Source organism: Gambusia affinis, linkage group LG03 (genome assembly GCF_019740435.1).
Source record: "Gambusia affinis linkage group LG03, SWU_Gaff_1.0, whole genome shotgun sequence".
NCBI classification, from domain to species: domain Eukaryota; kingdom Metazoa; phylum Chordata; class Actinopteri; order Cyprinodontiformes; family Poeciliidae; genus Gambusia; species Gambusia affinis.
Genome location: NC_057870.1, coordinates 16,213,739 through 16,234,829, shown reverse-complemented (window position 1 = coordinate 16,234,829; position 21,091 = coordinate 16,213,739). Strand labels below are relative to the sequence as shown.

General features: G+C 39.4%; 2 protein-coding genes across 15 annotated transcripts in view; one reads left to right on the top strand and one right to left on the bottom strand.

Moving 5' to 3' along the window:
- Positions 1-7,647: 7,647 nt before the first annotated feature.
- ankrd13a (ankyrin repeat domain 13A) lies at positions 7,648-19,067 on the bottom strand. Of its 2 annotated transcripts, none has more exons than XM_044110913.1 (15): positions 18,951-19,067; positions 13,013-13,148; positions 12,601-12,725; positions 12,453-12,498; positions 12,116-12,259; positions 11,837-12,026; positions 10,792-10,858; positions 10,609-10,690; positions 10,468-10,529; positions 10,244-10,374; positions 10,001-10,158; positions 9,796-9,918; positions 9,520-9,680; positions 9,374-9,435; positions 7,648-8,760 (listed from the first exon to the last, which is right to left on the bottom strand). In XM_044110913.1, exons 3-15 carry the CDS (start codon positions 12,688-12,690, stop codon positions 8,562-8,564), a joined length of 1,515 nt encoding a protein of 504 aa, XP_043966848.1. In that variant the 5' UTR covers positions 12,691-12,725; positions 13,013-13,148; positions 18,951-19,067; the 3' UTR covers positions 7,648-8,561. The 2 variants fall into 2 exon arrangements, with proteins under 2 accessions (XP_043966848.1, XP_043966847.1); XM_044110912.1 differs by lacking the exon at positions 18,951-19,067 and adding an exon at positions 14,626-15,162.
- git2a (G protein-coupled receptor kinase interacting ArfGAP 2a) overlaps positions 16,743-21,091 on the top strand; it is a 20,360-nt gene continuing 16,011 nt past the window's right edge. For 5 of the 13 annotated variants that reach the window (XR_006370128.1, XM_044110902.1, XM_044110909.1 and 2 more), the window contains exon 1: positions 17,024-17,420. Coding sequence is in view for 10 of the 13 variants with exons in the window: in XM_044110902.1 (XP_043966837.1) it covers positions 17,369-17,420 (52 nt within the window). In the remaining 3 variants the exon portion in view is untranslated. Of the gene's footprint in view, positions 16,811-17,022; positions 17,421-21,091 lie in introns of those variants that run through there. The other 8 variants (XR_006370130.1, XM_044110906.1, XM_044110904.1 and 5 more) reach the window with 4 other exon arrangements.

Below are 21,091 nucleotides of genomic sequence, written 5' to 3'. Positions count from 1 at the left end.
AGAAGGAGAATTGTAGATCTGCACAAGTCAGGAAAGTCTCTCGGAGCCATTTCTAAAGAGCTACAGATTCCCAAATCATCCGTTCAATCGATCATACGAAAGTATGATTTATTTGGGTGCGTCAGCACTTTGCCCCGGTCTGGGAGAAGGCCCAAGCTTTCCCACTCAGACGAACTGAAACTGGTTAAGATGTTCAAAGACAATCCAGGAACCACCAAGGTTCAAATCTGGCAGGAACTGGAAACTGCTGGAATGCAAGTGTCTCTGTCCACAGTGAAGCGGGTTTTGCATTGCGTTGAGCGTCCAAAACTGTCCAGCAAGAACCAGGATGATCTTCTTCTGAAGAGTGCCACCGGTGCAGAGCTTGCTCAACAGTTGCAGAAGGTGAGAGTGGGTGCGTCTGCTTGCGGAGGGAGACGAAAAAGGGCCGCCAAGAAGCCACTGTTGTCGGAGGAAAAGGCCCAAGGCAGACTGGAGTTCTGCCAGAAGTACGTAGACTGGACCACAGAGGACTGGTGCAAAGTCATTTTCTCTGACATGTCTTCCTTCCGATTGTTTGCAACATCTGGAAAAGGATTAGTAAGAAGAAAAGATGAGGCATCCCAGGAGACCTGTATGATGCCAGCAGGGATGGATCCTGATGCGGTGCATGTGTGGGGCTGCTTCTCATCCAAAGGAGTGGGTTCACTCACAGTTTTACCCAAGGACACCTCCGTGGATGAAGAGTGGTATCAAACCGTCCTGCAGGAGCAGCTTCTTCCAACGATACACGAGCAGTTTGATGACGGAAAATATATTTTCCAGCATGACGGGGCACCGTGCCACAAGGCAGAGGTGATAACCAAGTGGTTCAAAGACCACGAGGTTGAAGTTTTGGACCTGTGGCCAGAAAACTCTCCAGATCTCAACCCCATGGAGAACCTGTGGTCGTTCCTCAAAAAGCGAGTGGACAAGCAGAAGTCATCGAACCGCGAGCAGCTCCAGACTCTGATACGTCAAGAGTGGTTCACTCTAAGCCGGGATTTGGTTCAGAAGTTTATATCTAGCATGCCAGAAAGGATAGCAGAGGTTGTGAAGAAACAGGGTCAACCTTGTGAATTTTAAATCTTTACAAGGTCACCCAATCAGTGCTTCTCTGTGAGGTTCTGTTGGCATTTTATGACCCAAATTAAGCATTCTTCTATTTTTCTGTCTTGATTGCTGTTTTTCCTGTCAGCTATGCAATGTTTCTAATAATTATGTTATGACATCAGATCCAAAATTAAGAAAATGCTTTAATGTCATCGTTTCAGCTTGGTGATGGTAAAAATGTGCATATCACCAGAAGATCAAGACATAAAGCTTTCTTCTCTTGGAGACAAATCAATTTAATTGGACACAGCAGAGGAAACAACTTTGAAGAGCTGTGGAATGATTGGTGGTTTCACAGGATTTCTCTGGTCTCTGAAGAGGAGAACATGGACGTTTCTCTGGAGAATCTGTCTTGGAGGAGTAAAGTGTGGTGGTGGGAGGATTCAAATCCTTGGGTGGATTTGGAGTTTCCCGACTTGTCTTTAGTCAATCAATATTGGACAAAGCAGAAGGAAATGTGCTCTTCAAAGTCTTTTTGTAGGGAGAAAAAAATCCCACTTCTGCTGCATAATCAACCCAAAGCACTTTGGAGCTTTGGAAGAACTTCTTGAACAGTAAATTGATAGTGAAATTTTCCACCACAGTTGCTTAACATTTGTAACGGTACTTTTGACGACCCTACATTTGTTATACTTTTCTTTCTCTCTGTATACCTCTTGTTTTCTTTCATTGGATTCTACCCACATCAGTTAAAGTACATAGTTACTGAGTTTTAGAGGGTGATCTGTAGAGGGGAGAAATCTGCAAGGGGATGATCCTCCTCTCTCATTACTTACTGCATTGTTTGGGTTTGAGTTTTGTATTAATTAAACTAACAAATGCGAGATGAAATACTATGGTAGTTTCCTCTGTTTTCACCTGATCAGTCAGAGCAGGTAAATCGTTACTCAAAGCATTTGCTCAAAACTCTTTAGTATCAAACTAAAGAGCGGCTTTTTCTGTAATCCATGAATCTTTGAGTGTGTAGAAATATTTTGTATCTGATCTAGACAATGACAAGTAAAATATCCCACAGAGTATTTTTATGGTTTTATTTCTGCCATTGTAAAGTCGTCGTCAGTAAAGCTGTCCAAACAATCCTGTTTCTTTTTTAATGTGTTCATGTTTGTATAATTTCTCAGACTTTTAATAAGGTCTTCTGAGTAATTTACAGTTTACAGCAGAAACAGGATTGAACGGTTCATTCTGTAAATATAACTGTATCTCTTAAAGATTACAAAACAGAGATGATCTACCTTTATTCCATCAGTAGATTGATTTAATTCTTGAATGAACATCCAATACACTGCTTAGTGCAACAATTAGAATATGTTGACAGGTCACCTGATAATACAGTTTCGTTCCTAAAGGACCTCCGTCAGTATTATCCTAATTTCCAGGATAACATCCCATTATGTCAGGTTGCAATATAACCTGGTTTCTTGAAAATACCCACTAAATTTCCTGAAAGCTCCAAGAAAGTGTTAAGCTGTTAGAAAGTAATTGATGGTAAATTCCAAGAAAGTATCTTGTCAAAGCTGCTTTACATTACATGAAGTTCCAGGATGCTAGCTAAGCTCAGGGGAACCTCCAGTAGCATATCGGTTCCATATACTACTTGTTTCTGCAGGAATGTTCTTTAAAAGTGCTTGGTAAGTTCCAGAAAGTACAATGTGTGTTTAGAACAGCAACTTCTAAAATTTCTATGAAGGTTTTGCATATCATAAAATGCCAGTGGCATATGAACAGCCTATAAATTGCAAAAATTTATATTTTTTTCCCCCAAGATTTTGTGTTAAAATTGTTCAAAACAGTTCAAATTACTTTAAAATGAAATAATATTTAATCTGCAACTGTTTAGGTTGAAGCATAAAGAACATATTAATTGAAATTGAAAAGTGCAACTACTTATAGTTACCAAAGAAAATAATTTTCTGGGGGCCTAAGTTACAAAAATATTTATATATTAAATTTTTTTATTCAGAAAAAAGGTTTAGAAAAAAAAAGTAAATGTATGTATATATATATATATATATATATATATATATATATATATATATATATATATATATATATATATATATATATATAAATACAGACAGTACAGACCAAAAGTTGAATTAGAAGGTGTGTCCCAACTTTTGTTCTGTACCCTATATATACACGTACACAACCCCCTTCCCCCCCACACACACACACACACACACACACACACACACACACACACATATATATATATATATATATATATATATATATATATATATATATATATATATATATATATATATATATATATATATATATATATATATATATATATATATATATATATACACACACACACACATCATAAATATATTTTTATATATGATGTATATTTTAAATCAAATTTTGGAATTGTTTTCTTGAGATCATTTGATGATGTTGTAAAAAGTTAATTATGCAAAATAGCATCAAGTTTCTAAAATGGTGAGATAGTAAGCCAAATCTTCCCAGTATAACAGCCCAGTGGCTTTAGGACCCTGAAGCAGCGGAAGCAAAAAGCCTCTCCTCATGATCATCATCCTCCACCTTCATCCGTGAACAACATGATGCTGCATCTCATCCCACAGGCTGTAATATTATATTATAGTGTGATAACTAGCGCTCAGGACGAATCCAACCTGACTGAGAGGCCTTATGTGGTCCTGCAGAAGCAGAATCTAGGTGAGTCCTGGTGTTGAACTGGAAACCAGTTTGAGAATTGTCACTGTAGTTCTCCCTTTCGGTTTGGTTTTTATGCTTTAGTCCTGTTGTCCTAATATTGAACATTGCGCCATGCCATGGCGAGCTATGTTGTTGCTGATCTGTGTTTTGCTGCTTCACAGTGACATTGGGGAGTGTCCTCGCTGTTCTGCTGCTGCTGATGATCATCATGGCTGTGTGTGTCTACAAACCTCTGACTCGTCGCTGAAACTGGACACAAACATTAACTGCGAGGGTTGTCTTCTGGTACAAGCTGCATTGCGAGTAGAGCCCAGCAGATGGCAGCACAGACAGACAGCGATCAGCAGCGACACCTTCTGATTTGGAAGCCTAAATTAAAATATGCTGCGACTGAACAGCTAAAAATGACAGATTGATTTGCAGATTGCAGTAAAAGTGGAAAATATATGCACCTAACATCTGTATCCGCCAGTTTTAGCAATGGTTAAAGTGAAGCCGTCACTTTAACCAAAACGGGCTCACATTCAAGGAAATTGCTGCCTCAAATATTCAGCTTGAAAAAAAAAACATTTTTGCTTATTTTCAAAACGTTCAAGCTGACAGATTGAACTACAGCAAAGAAAACATAAGGATATCAAAGATTATCAAGCAAGGGTTGGATAATCCTTAAAGGTACACCACAGTGTACTCTACCACTGTAGAGGTTGCTCAAATTTGGCAGCAGATGGGTGTGAGCATGTTGGCATGCACTGTGAGACAAAGACTGTTGGATAACGGCCTTGTAACAAGTATGGCTGCAAAGAAGCTGCTTTGGTCCAAGGAAAACATCAAAGCAGACTGGGTTTCTGCAGGAAGTACAAGGAGTGGACTGCACAGGACTGGAACGAAACTATTCTCTCTCATGAAACCATCTTGTCTACGAAATCTGGAAAATCTTTAGCCCAGAGAAGAAAGCGGAAGTGGTGTTATGATTAGCATATTGTATCAGCGGCAACAGATCCTGATATTGTCCTCCTTCCAGCAGTCCAAGCACATTTCAATGATAATCAGGATGTTTCCCAACATGACGGAGCACCGTGTCACGAGGCACAAATGATAATGAAGAGGCTCAGAAATTATGATGTTGAATATTTGAACCTGTGGCCAGAAATCTGTCCAGATCTTACTCCTATTAAGAAAATGTGTTAATTTTGCCAAAATAATAACTATGGACCTTTTTGAGATTTACCTATTGCAAAAAATAAATTAATTAATATTTTTTTTTTTAATTTTCCAGCAGATTGGCAGTAAACAGCAACATGTGGAGGAGGGTCTATGCTGTACTCTGTGGAGCTTGAGGAGAAACTTACTCTGGTATTTTATTTCTCTGGTGTCTCAATAGGTTTTGGGACCGTAGAAGTAATTGGGCAAAAACTTTTCGTGGTTTAGCCCTACCTTTTTATAAGTGACATAATATGGGCTTTTGTAATTGTTTTGCTCATAAAAGGCACTGAAATTTAAGAAATTAGATTAGATTCACATGTGATTATAGGACTAATAAGAATAAAGGTCATGTTAACTATAACCAGAAATTATGGCCAATGAATTTTTATGACTGGCTTGAGAAGCAGCTGTGAATCAAATGATTTAATGATTTTAACTCATTTTCTGCTGTCCACAAAAGTTTTAATTTGTTTTATGATCAAAAGTGTGGAAGCGTGTATTTATTTATTTTGACCTTCTTAAAAATTCTGGCTAAGTAGAGAAAAATGTTTATTTCTTATTCAATGACCTAAAATAGGAATTATCATCTAAACTCTCATTAAGAAAAACAAAAAAGATAACTCCCTAAAACTCTGAGAAGTAAAAGGATTTTACATAGCTTTATAGTTGGATTATTCTCTTCATATTGGATTTGCTATGACACATCTGAGAGATTTCTTCTTTTACAAATTACCAATCGCAGTGATCATTGCGCTTGGTGGGCTATGTTGAAATGTGTTTATTACTGATTAATTAAACTGTAAGAATCTTCTTTTCTGTTCAGTCTTGTGAGACTGTGCACTAACAAAATAAATATTGCAGAAAAAAAATATCTACAGTAAATTTTACGTGGCTTTTAATAATATGGACCACAACCATTAGTGTGTTCAATTGGGGTTTTATGTGACACAAAGTAGAGTGTAAGAGTAATACAAAAGAGAAAATGATGGTGTTCTTAGCAACTTGTTTTGTTAAACCAATAGCCTGTGGGCTGCAACTATTTTGGGATGTCTGTGATTATCATTTTTTGGACTGGACTTTTAGGCAGTCATGATTGGATATGTATTGATCTAAATCGTTCCACTGTAGTTCTTGGTGCGTGTTTATGGTGAAAGATGAGCCTCTGTCTCAAGACGTCTGCCCACCTCTAACAGGCTTTCTTCCGGGATTGCCGTTTATTTAGGTTTGAGAATGAGATTTAATCTGAGAATAAATAAAACACAGATGGACTCGATTAACTGGGTCCATCAAATATTTTTTAGAAGTTAGAGAGCATTCTTCACAGCTGATGAACCACTTTGTCTGTCACATCAAATCTGCAAAACTTTGAAGTTTGTAGTGGTAGAGACTGTAAGTGAAAAATGATTAAGAGACAATTACTGCAAGGATTTGCACTTCACACTGCTGACCAGGTTCAGGCTGAAGCTATTAGACTTAAATGGACATTTATTACACTGAGCCAGTTGTTAAAAATTTAATTGAGAAAAGAATAAAAAAGAGAAACAAAAAAAAAAAAAAAACATTTTTTCCCCTGAAAATAACATTGTCATGGCTTATTTTTATTTTTTTTTAAGTTGCTAACTTAGGAAAGGAAAAAAACAAGCTTAGTTCTCATGGAAATAAAGTGCTTTTATTTTAGAACATTTTCAGACATTTTCAAAACTTTTACCATTTTTTTTTTTTTAAGAAAACATCTTTGCTCACACATTGCATTGCAGAGAACTGCATTAACATTAGCTAGCCTTCACAAAGTTGACTTTTCACCAGTTTGGCAACTTGATCCATTACAGCACATATGTCAGAGTCAAGGCCCGCGGGCCACATCCGGCCCGCGAGAAGATTTTCTACGGCCCCTGGGATGATATTAGACCCGTCTGAAAAAATGCGAGATGTTCGATCCTCACATCGCGCGCACACCCCCGTTCGATCCTCACAACGCGCGCACCCTCGATCCTCACAACGCGCGCACCCTCGATCCTCACAACGCACCCTCGATCCTCACAACGCGCACCACCCCCCCCCCCCCCGGTCCGCTGCACTAGACCAAATGCGTCATTTAAAAAAAATCTCAATGAACATTCGATCAGTCCGGCCCTCGGCTTGTAGCTAAATTTTTTATTTGGCCCTCCGTCCATTTGACTTTGACACCCCTGCATTACAGTTAGTTGAATCATAGCAACAACAGGGACCTTTTAAAAAGTGGTTGGCTGTCAGTGAAATCAACTTTAGTGGTTAATTCATGTTACTCTGCATCACTCTGGTACAAACCAAAAGCATTTTTGTCTCATTAGTCACATAAAAAAAAAAATAAAAAAAAAATCTTAAAAAACATTAGCAGAATTTTTTTTTTGTCTTAGTGGCACTCCATGAACTTTTCACCACACCTCGGCCCCTCAGGCATTTTCAGAGCAAAGTGATCCTTGGCACATGCTGAAGCTGCTACTCTTAATCATGCTGGAATCTGTGACGCCTCCAGTTCATGGTAGGAAAAGGTAAACGCTGCTACATCGGTTACCGCGACGACTCACAGATGAGACCGGTCTCTGTTATTGCATTTCTGAAGGGAGTTGAAGCTGCGCTCAGTGACAGGTTACAAAAATAATTACTTTATTACCTCAAGCCAAGTCTAGGCCTGGCTGCAGCACAGATTTGTCACCATGCAGTTACTTTAAAAACATTTCCCATGGCAACATGCGTTTGTTCAACCACCTGCAGTCCTGTACATTCACAACATAGATCTAAATGCATTCAGAAATGGCTCCATGAATTTTCCATTTTTAGGTTTTAGCATAGAATAATATGCATGACAAATATCGTTTGCATAATAAACATTTACCAGGCTACAACAGCTCTGAAACTCATAAATAAATGTTGGAAGAAAAAAAAATAAAATAAAATCTAGAAAGTTGGAACCCTGAGATTTTTCTTATTTGATGAGCCAAACATATTTTTGAGTAGCGACTCTGCAGGAAGACTTGCAATAATACTCAAGCTTGCTGCTTTACGTTTGCAGTGCTCAAAATAATTTGATGTGCTAGGCTTTTAGAAGAAATCTGACTTTACATGTTAAGAAAAAAAAAAAAGGGTTGTGGTGGCATGAAGTGTGACATCTCAGCACAAAGAAACATTTGAAGCTAACTCAAGAACCTAACTTTAATTTAACCCCAATCCAAACAATAATGATTAACACATGTGAAGGCTGTTGTGACTCTAACTAGTAAACAAAAATAACTAAGGACTAAAGTACCTCAACGGTCTGAAGTAAGCAAGTAGTGACAAGATGTCCACTTGAAGAAATATAGGAAAGAAAAAGTTATTCTCAAAAATATCTATTGAAAAATAAGGGAAAGTTTTTATTGCCTGTATGGCAAGTCTGTTACAGTAAATATAAAATCAGTGGTTGCATAGGTGGATTTAGAAAGGTTAGGAAGGAAACACTGAGGTGTGGTTGTTACTTCTGGTTCCAGGAACGTCGTTTTAAAATTCCCTCTTTCTCCTTTTCACTTCTCCGTGAGTGACAGCTGCAATATCCGCTCCAGCTCCTCATCCTCCTCCTTCCTCCTCCTCTCCTCCTCTTCTTGAGCTCGAGCTGAGAGCTCCATGGCCAGGTGGAGGTCCGAGTCGTGGCTGGAAGCGGAGGGAGAGCTCACAGGGCTGACGCTGTCTCCAATTTCCACCTGCAGCCCTTCAGGGATACTTCTGGAATAAGATTGAAACAAAGGAAGTCAGATTCAACCCTGAGCTGTTGCCTTTGCTAAGCAACAGAGGAGGTGGGTGGAGCAGCCAAAAGTTGTACTCAAGAGTAGCACCACTGCATCGTATTTTTCTCAAGTAAAAAGTGTCTTGGTTAGAGGGCTGCTAAAGTACTGAGTAACTGATCAGAACATTTGATTCAATTTGTTAAAGTGATGCCGTGCCATTAGACAGACAAAAATGTTATATCCAACACCTGGTATTTTAAAGACTAACATGAAATAAAATTTAAAAAATACAAACAATTAACATGATCACAAAATAACAGATTCAGAAAGCACTTTTCCACATCATGAAAAAATATGAAACTAATACTTGCAGTCAATTTGCTTTGTTAGAACAGAACTACTCCTAAATGTTACATTTTTTCCCCAAAATGTTACTCAACTAAATTTAACTAGTAGTTATGAAGACATGCAAGTGGTCACCATGCAATTATTAACTGCCCACTGAAGTGGGCTGATTTGAAATGTATGCCACACTTTTCAGATCTTTATTTGAAAAAACCTTAAGCATGCTTTTGCAGACCAATTTATGTAGTGAAAAGGCCTGGACCTACCTATCGCTATGGCTGCCTGTCATTGCATGTGAAAGTTCTCCATTAGCATCATCCCAGCTCACCTATAAAAACACACAAACAAGAGGGATATTTAGAAAGGAGCATGCAAAACGTTAGAGGAAAAAATGATGCGCTGCTGCTCTGACCTCGCCTGAGCCTCTTTGTGAGTCCAGGAGGCTCTGATGGATGGCAAACTGCAGAAGCTCATCATCATTGTTGGACATGGGGGTGTGGCGGCTGCCCCCTCTGCGGTGATAATTCGGAGGTACTTCGAACACCGAGGGACACACTTGAAACGGAGTTGTAGCTGTGGAAGGAGGGCAGAACCGAATGGAGAACAAGACGCTAAGGAGTTAGGAACATGGAGTCTTTTTGTTGTTGTTTTTTTTTAAAGACAACAAATGTTGTGGCTGCGTCGCTACCTGTGGCTACTTCTTCATTTTCTTCCGAAGATGTCGGTGTGGCTGCTGCTTCCTCTTCAGTGCGACATTTATTTACATTACCGAATGTAATCCTGGCATTCAGCACATGAAACAGGGGAATCTCTGAGAAGATAAAAAAAATCTTTAAAATGCAAATTTTATAAAAAGAAAAAAAAAGAAGAAGAAAGCATGTATTGGTTTGTACCTATTTTAACAGGAAATCCAGGGGGAAACTTCAGGGTTACAAAGTCTCTTAATCGTGCAAAGTGGGAACTGGTTCGAGCCATGAGGTCAATGATGGGGGTCACCTGCTCCACCAGGGACAGAGGATGCTCCTCACTCATCCACAGCGTTCCTTTGAACCTAAGTGGATGAACATTACAGGAGGCATTCATCAAACATGCACCCGGCCTGATGAAGATCGCACAATAAAAACAGAAACTCTTACTTTTGTGTTCGAATCGTCAGTTCGATGGGACGACCAATGTCCCTGTTACCCAGGTCAAAGTCGGGATTAAAATATTCCTCTGGCGTGATCGCAGTAGGGTTTGTGGCTGTGGCATACTCCAGAGTTAAGTTCTGCAAATTGGAGCAACAAACTAAAATGAGCCATTAACTGAGAGGCGAAACAAATAATTTGATCTTTAATTGATACTGAAATGAGCATCTTACCCCCTGGGCACTGATGTGCTGCTCCACAGTCCCCAGCAAAGACTCTAAAACATTCCTTTCACCTACGAATAGAAAAGGTTACATGTGAATTTATAAGTCCGGAAAAACCAAAATCAAGTAAGAGAAATGTTCTCCGCCTACTTTTAATCCTGGCTTTCTCCTCATCTGTTAAATGCTCCGTCCTCGTCCTGATGACCACGTTTACATTATTCACACTAAAAACCTGAAAGAAAATAAAGCACAAATCAGAATGACCGGCTGCACAGGTGCTAGTGGATACGGAGTTTGTTTTTTCTAAATGTCAGCCATGTTACTTTCTCAAACCTTTGCTTCAAATCCATTGACTGCTTCAGTTTTGTCTGTTCTCCAACCTAAAATCCCAGATTTGCATCTGTTTGAAAACAAACAAACACACAAAAAAAAAGCTATTTGAGAAAACAAGGCAACATCACAGAGAATGTTTTGCCATCTTAGAACAACCCAATGCAGAGAAAATAATAAACTGTGATGGAGCAGCACCTTCCAACAGGATTTCTAGTCCCTGGACAATTTTATTAAATATAACAGAGTGTTTTCCAACTACCTTAACTATAGTCACAGCGACAATCAAATAGTTTAATTCAGACCTTATTTATATTGTTAAAACAGCAAAGTCAAAGCTCAGACGTTGACGTTGCCGCTCATAGACTTTGACTCAGACTATGAGCTGTCCCTTGCTCGGACTAAGCGGCTGGCCATCTTTCCAGAGGGCACGCACAATGACACATGGCAGTGTCAGGGCTACTTTGCTGCTTTAGAGCAGTTCATGAAAGACCTGCTGAAGAGCCACGCCCACGAGGAGAGCGCTCAGGCCTCTGCCAGCGTCACCATCATCTGATAGAGGGTTAGGGGGTGAAGAGCTAATTTAAGAAACTTCATTGATTTTTGGAGGGAATGTACATTTTCACTCCAATTGAGAAAACAAATTCAGAGATGCTCTCCACCCATTCTGTCTGAGCTTGAATAGTTTTCCAACGTACGGGCAAAAACAATAAGACTGGAACTTTAATGCATTCATTTTGATCAATTAAATACATAACGTTTTACACATTAAGAATTTTAATGCAAGTAATCTCTCTTGGATGGGTTTGACTAAACTAAATTTAGCACCGATGATAATTAGTAAATATTTCCTCCCATTAAAGTCGGTTTGTATACAGATATTAGAAATAAATTCTGCAGAGGAGATTCTAGAAATTACCATGAGATGAGTACTAATCTTGCTGAACACAGACCTAATTAGAGACAAACATTAGCAGACAGGAAGAGAGATTAAAGAGCATTAGAGCTATTTGTGTTGTGACTGCTGGCAACCAGAAAGAAATCTCGCCTTTCAAAAGCAATATCCTTTGTGTCCAAGTAGGTGTTGACAATAGGTGTTGTCAATCTTTTGGCAACTTCCTGTTCAGCTGGTTGCATCGACTCCAACGTGACTTCTTCCATTTCTTGGGATATGTTGAAGCGCTCGGTGTCGACGACGCCATCATCGTGGTTCACCTCCATTAACTCTGCATAGGAATCTGTGGGACAAAAAAAAAAAGAAAAATGTTTTTTACGCTTAAACACCTTAGAAAGCATTTTTACATAGGAGTTTAAAACACACACACACCATCTCCTCTGAAGATGTAACTCCTTCGGCCTCTGATCCAGGTCATGTTGTCAAAGCCCAGAAGGGTGGCGTCAACTCGAAGGCTGGCACCGCTTTTCCAAATGCGACAAACGTCACTTGGACATATCCGGGACAGAAGAGGGACTGAAGCAACGACACGAACAGTGGGGAAAAAAATGGGACGCTTAGCTAAACAGGAACGGCAGAAGCAGGTATGTTGTTTTGCCTGTATGACCTGATGAAACCTTTATGCAAAGAGCTCTGGATGCTTGAGCATTAGGGAAAAACATGCCTGTGCCTTTATAATTAACATAAAACACACAAAAATCCCACTTACTCCAGCTAGTGAATTCCCATTTCATTTCCATGTAGAAGTCAGGAGACTGGTGGGGAAAAAAAAGCAAGGACAGTTTTTATTCTACAATAGGAAACGTTTCCAGACTTACAAACATTCTATTAAAAAAAAAAACAATCTGAATAAAAACCTCCTTGATCTTCAAGAGCAGCTCAGGCACTCCCCCCAGAGCAGTGGAGGCTTTGAGGTAGTCTCTACGCTGAAGCACTAAATGAACCATCTCTGGGTCTCCAGTGCTGACAGCTTCCTGCAGCACTGCACAAATACACAGAAGAGCATGGAAACCACAATGCCTGTTAAAGTATCGTCGGCCCCACTGGTATTGCAATGATCCATTTGAAGACCTCAGTAATGTTGGTGGTGAGGGTTTTACTGTAACTGAGGGAGTATGTTAAGCATCTACAAGAAAGTCCATTAGCAACAGATAAGGAGGGGATTTAGGAGATAAAATAACCATCAAACTGATGTGAATGTACCACACATAAGAGAAGATGAAGGACGGTGTTTTATAGCACTACTTGGCTGATATGCAGTAGGCTAACCTGTCCAATGCTTGGCATTTTCTTTAGTCACTGAAGCACCGTGTCTCAGAAGAACTCTGACCAACTCCAGGTGTCCGAGCGACACGGCCAGGTGCAAAGGTGTTCGACCCCGGGGATCAACGGCCTCGATGTCATTCTGAGAAAAAAAAACAACAACAAAAAAACAAACGTACAATAAACATTACAAGTACAGCATTTACGTCATACAGTACAGGTAAACACTCGAAGAGGGTCACAACAACAGACCACATTTACCTGAATGACATCCCTGTGCGGTTGTATATACTTAATTTGGCAGCGGTTGATAATTATGCAAACCTGCACCACCACACAAGCAACAGGTTTCATGAGTCACACTGTAATTGACATGCAGTCATTGGTTAGAGGTGCCAAAGTCCCTATGTAAAAAGTCTGTCTTAAATCAACTCAGAGGCACAGTAACTGAAGAAACATTTTTATTTGTAATCATTTCTTCTTTTTATATCTTGTAAAAGTACTTTTGTTATCTTTATCCAAATTAATGTCTTGACATGTTTATTATAAATTTGATATGTTGAGTGTAACAAATGTCTATGTCCTCTGGATGAAACTTATTTTCTCTAATCATTAATTACAGACTGCAACAGATATTTTCATGTCAATGGAGCCAGCGGTGCAGTGTAGGTGGATGCAAAGTTCGGAAGGAAAATTTTAATCTGAATTTCCTTAAAGCTTGTCACGAGAAGGAAATATAAAGTGCTAAAATATTTATGGCAGGCAACTGAATTTGAACTTGATAAAACACACTGAACCAATATCATCAGATGACATAGACCCCAAGAAACTTGGATTGTGTAGCTTTCCACTCTTCCTCCAGATGATGGGATCTTGATTTACAAATAAAATGCAACATTTATTTTCATCTGAAAAGAAATCTTTGGACCCCCGAGTACAGAACAGTCCAGTGTTTTTTATCTTCACATACGTCTCTAATAGTGTGAAGTGCTTAGTACAAGAAATGCAATAGCTGTAGTCCATGTCCCATTTACACGACTGGAGACTGTTGGACTGACTGATGGAGTCAGTCCAAAAGAATGGTGAAGATTCTCTCAAGACGTCAGTTATTAGTAGTTTATAGATTTAACAAATTAGTTTTTCCCTTACATACAACTTTCCAAAAATATGCCTGGATAGAGCACTATTTGAGCCTAGCATTCCTAGCAATGACAGCTGGACTCTAAAGTCACCGGTTTTCCCCATGTTTTGCTGGTCATAACGTAGCACTCGCATATTCAAAATAACCGTTACATTGTTAGTCACAAACTTTTTCATTTCCAAATGAACATCAATACACCCTTGTGCGTGTAATTAATCAATATACCATGCCAGTTTCACTTTTGAATTCCAGAAATGTATTAACTTTTCGATCCGTCTTGCAAATCAAAGATGCACCTGTTGTTCCTTCCTGTTTTTCTAAGCAAGTTAATGTTGTGAGTGAGCTGATCAGTCATCAGGTAACTTTCCTGTGTGACAGCACAGCATCTGGCCTACTTTCACAGGCTACAAACACAGCGAGCAACTAGCATCTGCTTTCATTTTGTGGTCTTATCAGCTAACTTTGTGTTTCTACAAACCTGTTGTAATCGTATTTGCTGTTCCAATTTCCTGTAATCGTTCTCCCAAACTGCGGAATGAAGGGGAAACTTCCCTCGGATGTCTTCGCTAATGCTAGCCGTAGACATCTTCCTCTTTCTGGAGCCTTTCACTACTGACAGTCTCAGAGTATTTCATCTGTGACCGAAGCGGCGGCGGGTACACGCTAATTACAGCGAAATGTGCGCCATAACACCATCGCTTTTGCCGCTGACAGCAGGAATGACACCCAGTCCAGTGACCAACTTCTGCCCGCGAGCCTCCCTCTAAATAAAACTTTTGAACAAGGAAGTGCCAGGAAGAGCACCTAGCAACAGCAACAGGGGTGTCCTGGACAGGAAAACACTCTCAGTTCTGAACTGTATCGTCCGAAGCAAATTCCGTAGAAGCTGACTTTAAAATGGTAGCTCGTATGTTTTCCTGGAGATTTGTTGCTGACGTTGATATGACAGAAATGGATTTATCAGCCGCAAGCGTCGTCTTTACCGAAAATAATAGACAGTTCCAGGTTGGACTAAACCATATTACGTGTCAGTACGGGGGGGAGCTAAATAAAGTATTCCGGAAATTGATCCGTAAATAAATTGATTTCCCTTTAATTCACATTTAAATATTGGGTAATTGTTGCACATTGTCGTATCTTACAATTAAACGCTCATCATGGCCGCCCAGGAACAGGCCCTAAACACCAGAGCAATTGAGGCCAGACAAGACCCAAGGTGTAGGTTGTGCAAGGAGGCCCTGAGACAGTCCAACACATAACAGCAGGGTGCAAGGTACTGGCAGGGAAAGAATACATGGAACGACACAACCAAGTGGCAGGCATAGTGTACAGAAATATCTGTGCAGAATATGGACTGGAACCCCCAAGATCAAAGTGGGAGAATGACCGAGCTAAGATCCTGTGGGACTTCCAGATCCAGACAGACAAAATGGTGAGGGCGAACCAACCAGACATAGTCGTGGTGGATAAACAACAGGTAAATATACAGATATTGGTGGATGGGCAATACCAAGCGACTGCAACATCAGGAAAAAGGAGCATGAGAAACTAGAGAAATACCAGGGCCTAAGGGAGGAACTGGAGAGGGCCTGGAAGGTGAAGACCACAGTGGTGCCTGTGGTCAGGGACCCTGGGGCAGTCACCCCAAACTGGAACAGTGGCTACAACAGATCCCAGGAACAACATCAGACATCTCAGTCCAGAAATGTGCAGTCCTAGGCACAGAAATACCTTGACAGGCCAGAACCTCAAGCTCCCAGGCCTCTGGGATAGCTAAGAGGAAGAAGTATATATATATATATATATATATATATATATATATATATATATATATATATATATATACACATACGTGTCAGTGCGGGAATATGAGAGAATATTCTCTCCATCCAAAAATTGTACAAGTCTGGGGTCAAGCAAAGGACAGCTAACATCTCTGCAGACCCCACACATCCTGGACACAAACTGTTTAGTTTTGTATTATCATGATGGTGCTACAGGCCACTATTTACAAAAAGATAAAGAATCTGCTGCCACAAAGACAGCTTCTTCCCCCAGACTATCTCTCTGATAAACACTGAACAGAATACTGAGATTAGTACCATGCATGTTAGCACCCATTCAACCTTGTTTTCCTCTGTGTAAAAAACACAATTAAATACATATACAAAAAAGAAAAAGTTTTTTTTTTTTGCCTTTTTGAGATATTTGTATTTGTGGAGAGAAAAGAATGAAAGTCAAATCTACGTGACATTGAGCAGTAAAAGTACAGACACTTTAATGTTTACAGGTTTCTCAATAAAAAGTTTTTGTTTTCTTTTCAAAGGGGATGGGGTTAGCAGAAGAAGTAGAAAACCCAGAGTGACTTTCAAGAACAACCACAAATTATATGCAGCGATCATCTTCATGGATCATTTCTTTTTTGTGATTATAAGTAAGTATGGGCCCATAGTACCATTTGACTGAGCTATAAATGAATATCACTTACTTCTTTCTAAAGAGATGTCACGTTATATTAACTTATTCTTTTGTTATATGTGGTGTCAAGTTTAACAATGACTGTCAAGGTAAATAAAGAGCATACTGCACAGGATTGGGACAATTGTGACCCCTGCTGGATCTTTTCAAAAGGTGCCTGGATCATGCTCACCTCCTGTGCAGAGGTACGTAAAATCATGTTAACTCTTCCTGAATACTGCCTATCAGGCTGTGTGGCACCAAATATGTTGCGTTGTATTGAGCCCATGTTCTTAGATATAGATCTAGAATGCAATAGACAATAATTAATTCGGTGTACACCAAGTTATTACCAGGGGGCGTCACTGTTTCAATTGCCTGAGTTTTGCTTCCTGACAGTCCAGACTCGGGGCTTACCGACTCATGTTAGTAGGTCACAGTCGCAGCTGCTCCTTCTGCTGTCTAGCAGAAACTGAGGGGTAAACTCTCAAATGGGCGCAGGCTAGTTACTGAGGCAGGTGGGTGCCTAGTCAGCTGTATGGCAGGAGAGAAGCTTATTTTAAATGTTGAGAGCTAATGTTATCATGCACAAACTCTAAGGGTAGCAGCGGCTAATGAAAGTATTTAGGTCCTTGTTTGTTTTTATTTATTTATTAGCTAAGTCTAGCTAACGCGGAAGGCGTCTTCCTTCAGCGTAACCAATGGTTATGATAACGGGTTTAATGCTCTGCACCTTTTAGAAAGCATTTTCTGCAGATTTAAGGATGTCTAAACGCCTGCGAAACACTGAGCTGTGCGCCGATTGCTGTGTTCCAGGTAAGATAATTCACACTGAGGGGTTTACTTGCATTTAATATTAGTAATCTAATCTGCTGACTTTGGGTTACTAGTCCTTGATCAGATTATACCTACCGCCCCGCTGTGCTTTCTTCTGCTTAGTAGTTCCTGCCTGCTTTTTCCACAGACTAGTGATGTGTGTAATTGTATCATAGCAAATGGCAATGCCAGATTTTCCGATCTAATTTTCAATTTTAGCATATGTTGTAAAGTTTTGGTAGTCAGTGCCATGTTTGCTCTTTCAGTCCAGTGTGAGGTTCTCGCCTGCTTTCAAATTTATAAATCACCATGTAAGGTTTTGTACAATTCCCGAATCTTTGAATATCTCTAATTAGGCCCCTTTAAAACTGATTTATGAAATTATTTACTGAAAATAAAAAGGGAACTAAAGAACTCTCCCAACCCCAAAACAAACAAAGCAACAAAAGTAACCTAAAAAGGGATGAAAGTATTTTTCATTTTTATAATTGTGTTCAAAGTGTACAGGAGCATTTATGATATTATGAATTTTTGTTCAAATTCATTGAATATATAATAAATGTGTCATCCCAAGCTGAAGTTGCAGCACTAAGCCAGCAACATATATTATCACCATTATTACCAGTGGCAGAAGTGATAATGTTTGAACAAATTATAACTTCCCTTTGTTAAACAGTGCAATCTTTAGTTCAGACACAGTGCATCCAGCATTCAGACTGCAAAGAAGATACTGCAAATTCTTTTGATTAGCTTCAAAATATGATTTTTAAAGTTTAGACTGACTGCAGTATATTTATGTTTATTTATTCAGAAGATCTCCAGGAAGGTCTTCTATTGTGCTATAAGCAGAAACCCTCATATCATCTTGGTTCTGCTTATTGAATATAACCAGAACTTTGTTCTGCAGTGGTTTTGGTCCAAGAAATCACAAAAGACAGCAACAGTTACTTTGCATACCTGGCAGCCTGGCAGGCAGTGCTAGGCTGGGAGCAAAAGCTTCCTTGTCTAAATTAAAGTCTAAATAAAGGCTATTTTTCACACTTGGTGCATTTTGGTAAATGCGAAATCACAGTTATACTCAGCAGCTAAGATTCTGCATTTGATGGATAACATTTGACTTACCTTTTGGTATGTTTTTTTGTCATGGTATTCATTAAAAGTGGTAATAATTTTATCCCTAGCTTGAACCTAATTAGTCATTAGAGCATATTTCTCTCTCTGGCAATAAATCTCATTGCATTGTAATGGGCTGATGAAGATACACAAAGGTTTGAAAGTCACTGTATAGCAGTTCCTCGGACCCATGGAAACGGGGAGAGCTTCGTCGGGTGCAATAGATTCATATTTACTTCGTTTGAAACCAAGTTTGTTGAAGTGCACTAAATGCACCATGCTTCAAATACACCGTGAAAACTAAAGGAAAATAAAATACATTAGCTTAAGTGCTTTTGTTTGACGCAAAACATGAACATTACAAAACATTGCATAGCAACGCTATTTTCACAAACTAATGCAGTTCTAAACATGTACCTCGCTCCGCTGTCCTAGGGCTGCACAGTTTATGACGTTAAAGTCTGTGTTGTGCTGCCTTTAGCCCCGGGGTGCCCAAAGTTCGTACTGGAGGGCCGGCATCCTGCATCTTTTAGTTCTCTCCCTGGCTTAGAGCACCTGGATCCAATGATGGCTCATTAGAAGGCCTAAGAAGAACACTAACATGGTGAAAAGGTTGTTTACTATGGGAAGATTATAGTGAATTGACATCCGATCCATACTCCAGTCTGGAAGGTGGCGGTAATGCACCTAGAAGTTGTTTCCCAACTGCCATAAAAAAGAAAAACAAGAAGAAGAGGAAGAAAAGGTTGTTACTACCACCAGGGTACTAAGTAGCAGCACTATGGGTGACAACTTACAATCAGCATATATAAACATGGAACGGGCATTTACACACTGCTTCAAAATTGCTAAAAGTAAGTATGTTAGTAAAATTATGTATGTCAAATATGACATAAGAACTAACTATTTAATCTGAAGGATGGTTGAGCGAACTTTCAGATATGACATAGGGTAAAAATTAGGACGGATGCAATATTTTAAAAGCTGAAAATCCTCTGTATATCTTTTTTGTCCCTTGATTCTTTTCAAATCACAAAATGTATCTTGGTTTACTTTTGAAGTTGGAAAAAATATCAGTTAGCTGACCTGTAACACTAACAGTCTCTTTATTTATCCTTCATTTAGTCTCATGTGGAACACTGTAGAATAAGATATTTTTACCATTAAAAACAACAAATATGGGTAAATATTGAAGGTAATTCGTAGAATTGGTATTTAAACTCTTTCTTTAAATCTTCTTTATGGTTTAGGGGTACTTGATGACATCAATCTGCAGACAAATTGGCTGATTCAGTAAATTCTCCTCTTTTGGGAATTAAAAAAAAATAGTAAAGCTCTACATTTTAGCCATGGTATACTAAACTGAAGAAATGCCATCCAATCAAAAAAATCTTCTTAAGTATTTCTAATCAAGATTTCAGTCAATGAGACTTTCAAACCAACCCAGACCAAATGCAGTCCAACATGAGACGAATGGCATCTGTTTGTTGAAGTAAATTATAGGCCTGGGAGAAACTTGGAGTGAGCTTTCACACTCTAATGGGCCTGTGAAAGCGGAACAAATAATGACTGCATTGTGTCTCAGATACTTTTCAAAGCTTCCATTCGTAGGAAAAAGAAGTGACGTGATGTTTTTCAGTAGTCACAGGAAGCAAAACAGGATGCAAAGCGAATTGACTGCTGTTCTTACCGAACAATTCTTTTATTGTTATAATGTGTTTGATTCACTGGGAGAAAATCAAACGCATAGCTTCCCTTTCTTCAAAAATATTAAGCAACTGTCTTTTCCTCTTTATTGGTAAATGAGAAAGTTTGTGAAGTATGCAGGACCTCGTCCGTCATCTTGTCACTCGGATTAGTTAACCCTGGGCGTTTCTCAGCAGCTGCCCCAGCATATGGCTGGCACCGGTTGTTGAGTGTTAATATTTTTAGAGTTTCAGGATGAGGCATTAAGTTTAGCAGCTCTTGGAGGAGGCATGTCAGCAAGTCCCAGCAGAGGGTTATTAAATGGAGAAAAAGAGAGACCCAGGAGACAGAATCTGAGCGCCAACCCCAGCAGCTGTTGCTCCTGAACCTCAGCTGCTACTTAGACATTTACAGTCCTCAGTGTCTGCCCTTTCACAAAGCCAGACACTCAGTATGTCTGACAATTTAGACCTTGTAAGGATCTTATGAGTTTATTTGGTTTTGAACTCCTGTTTGGTGTCAGAAAGTTCCTCTGCAGGATAAAGACAGTAGTGTAGCAAACTGTGTTACATCTCTCTGTTTCGGTTTGTGGCAACATGCATAACTTTCACATGTGGCTCATTTCTATTTCTCATTTCTCTTCTGCCTGAACACAGCAGCGAAAGAGGAAGCTGCTCTGTCAGAAGGTGCTTCCACCTCTAACTGCTGTTCCTCACTTCCTTTTTAGAAACTTTTAACACACTGCACAGCCTCACTTTAACATGCAGTTAAAGCAGCTTCAAGGGACTATTGCAACAATACGGAATTGACCTGTAGTTTGGTTTCTTTGGTTGCATTCGCATGCAGATGTTCTAAGATGTAATTTTAATAGT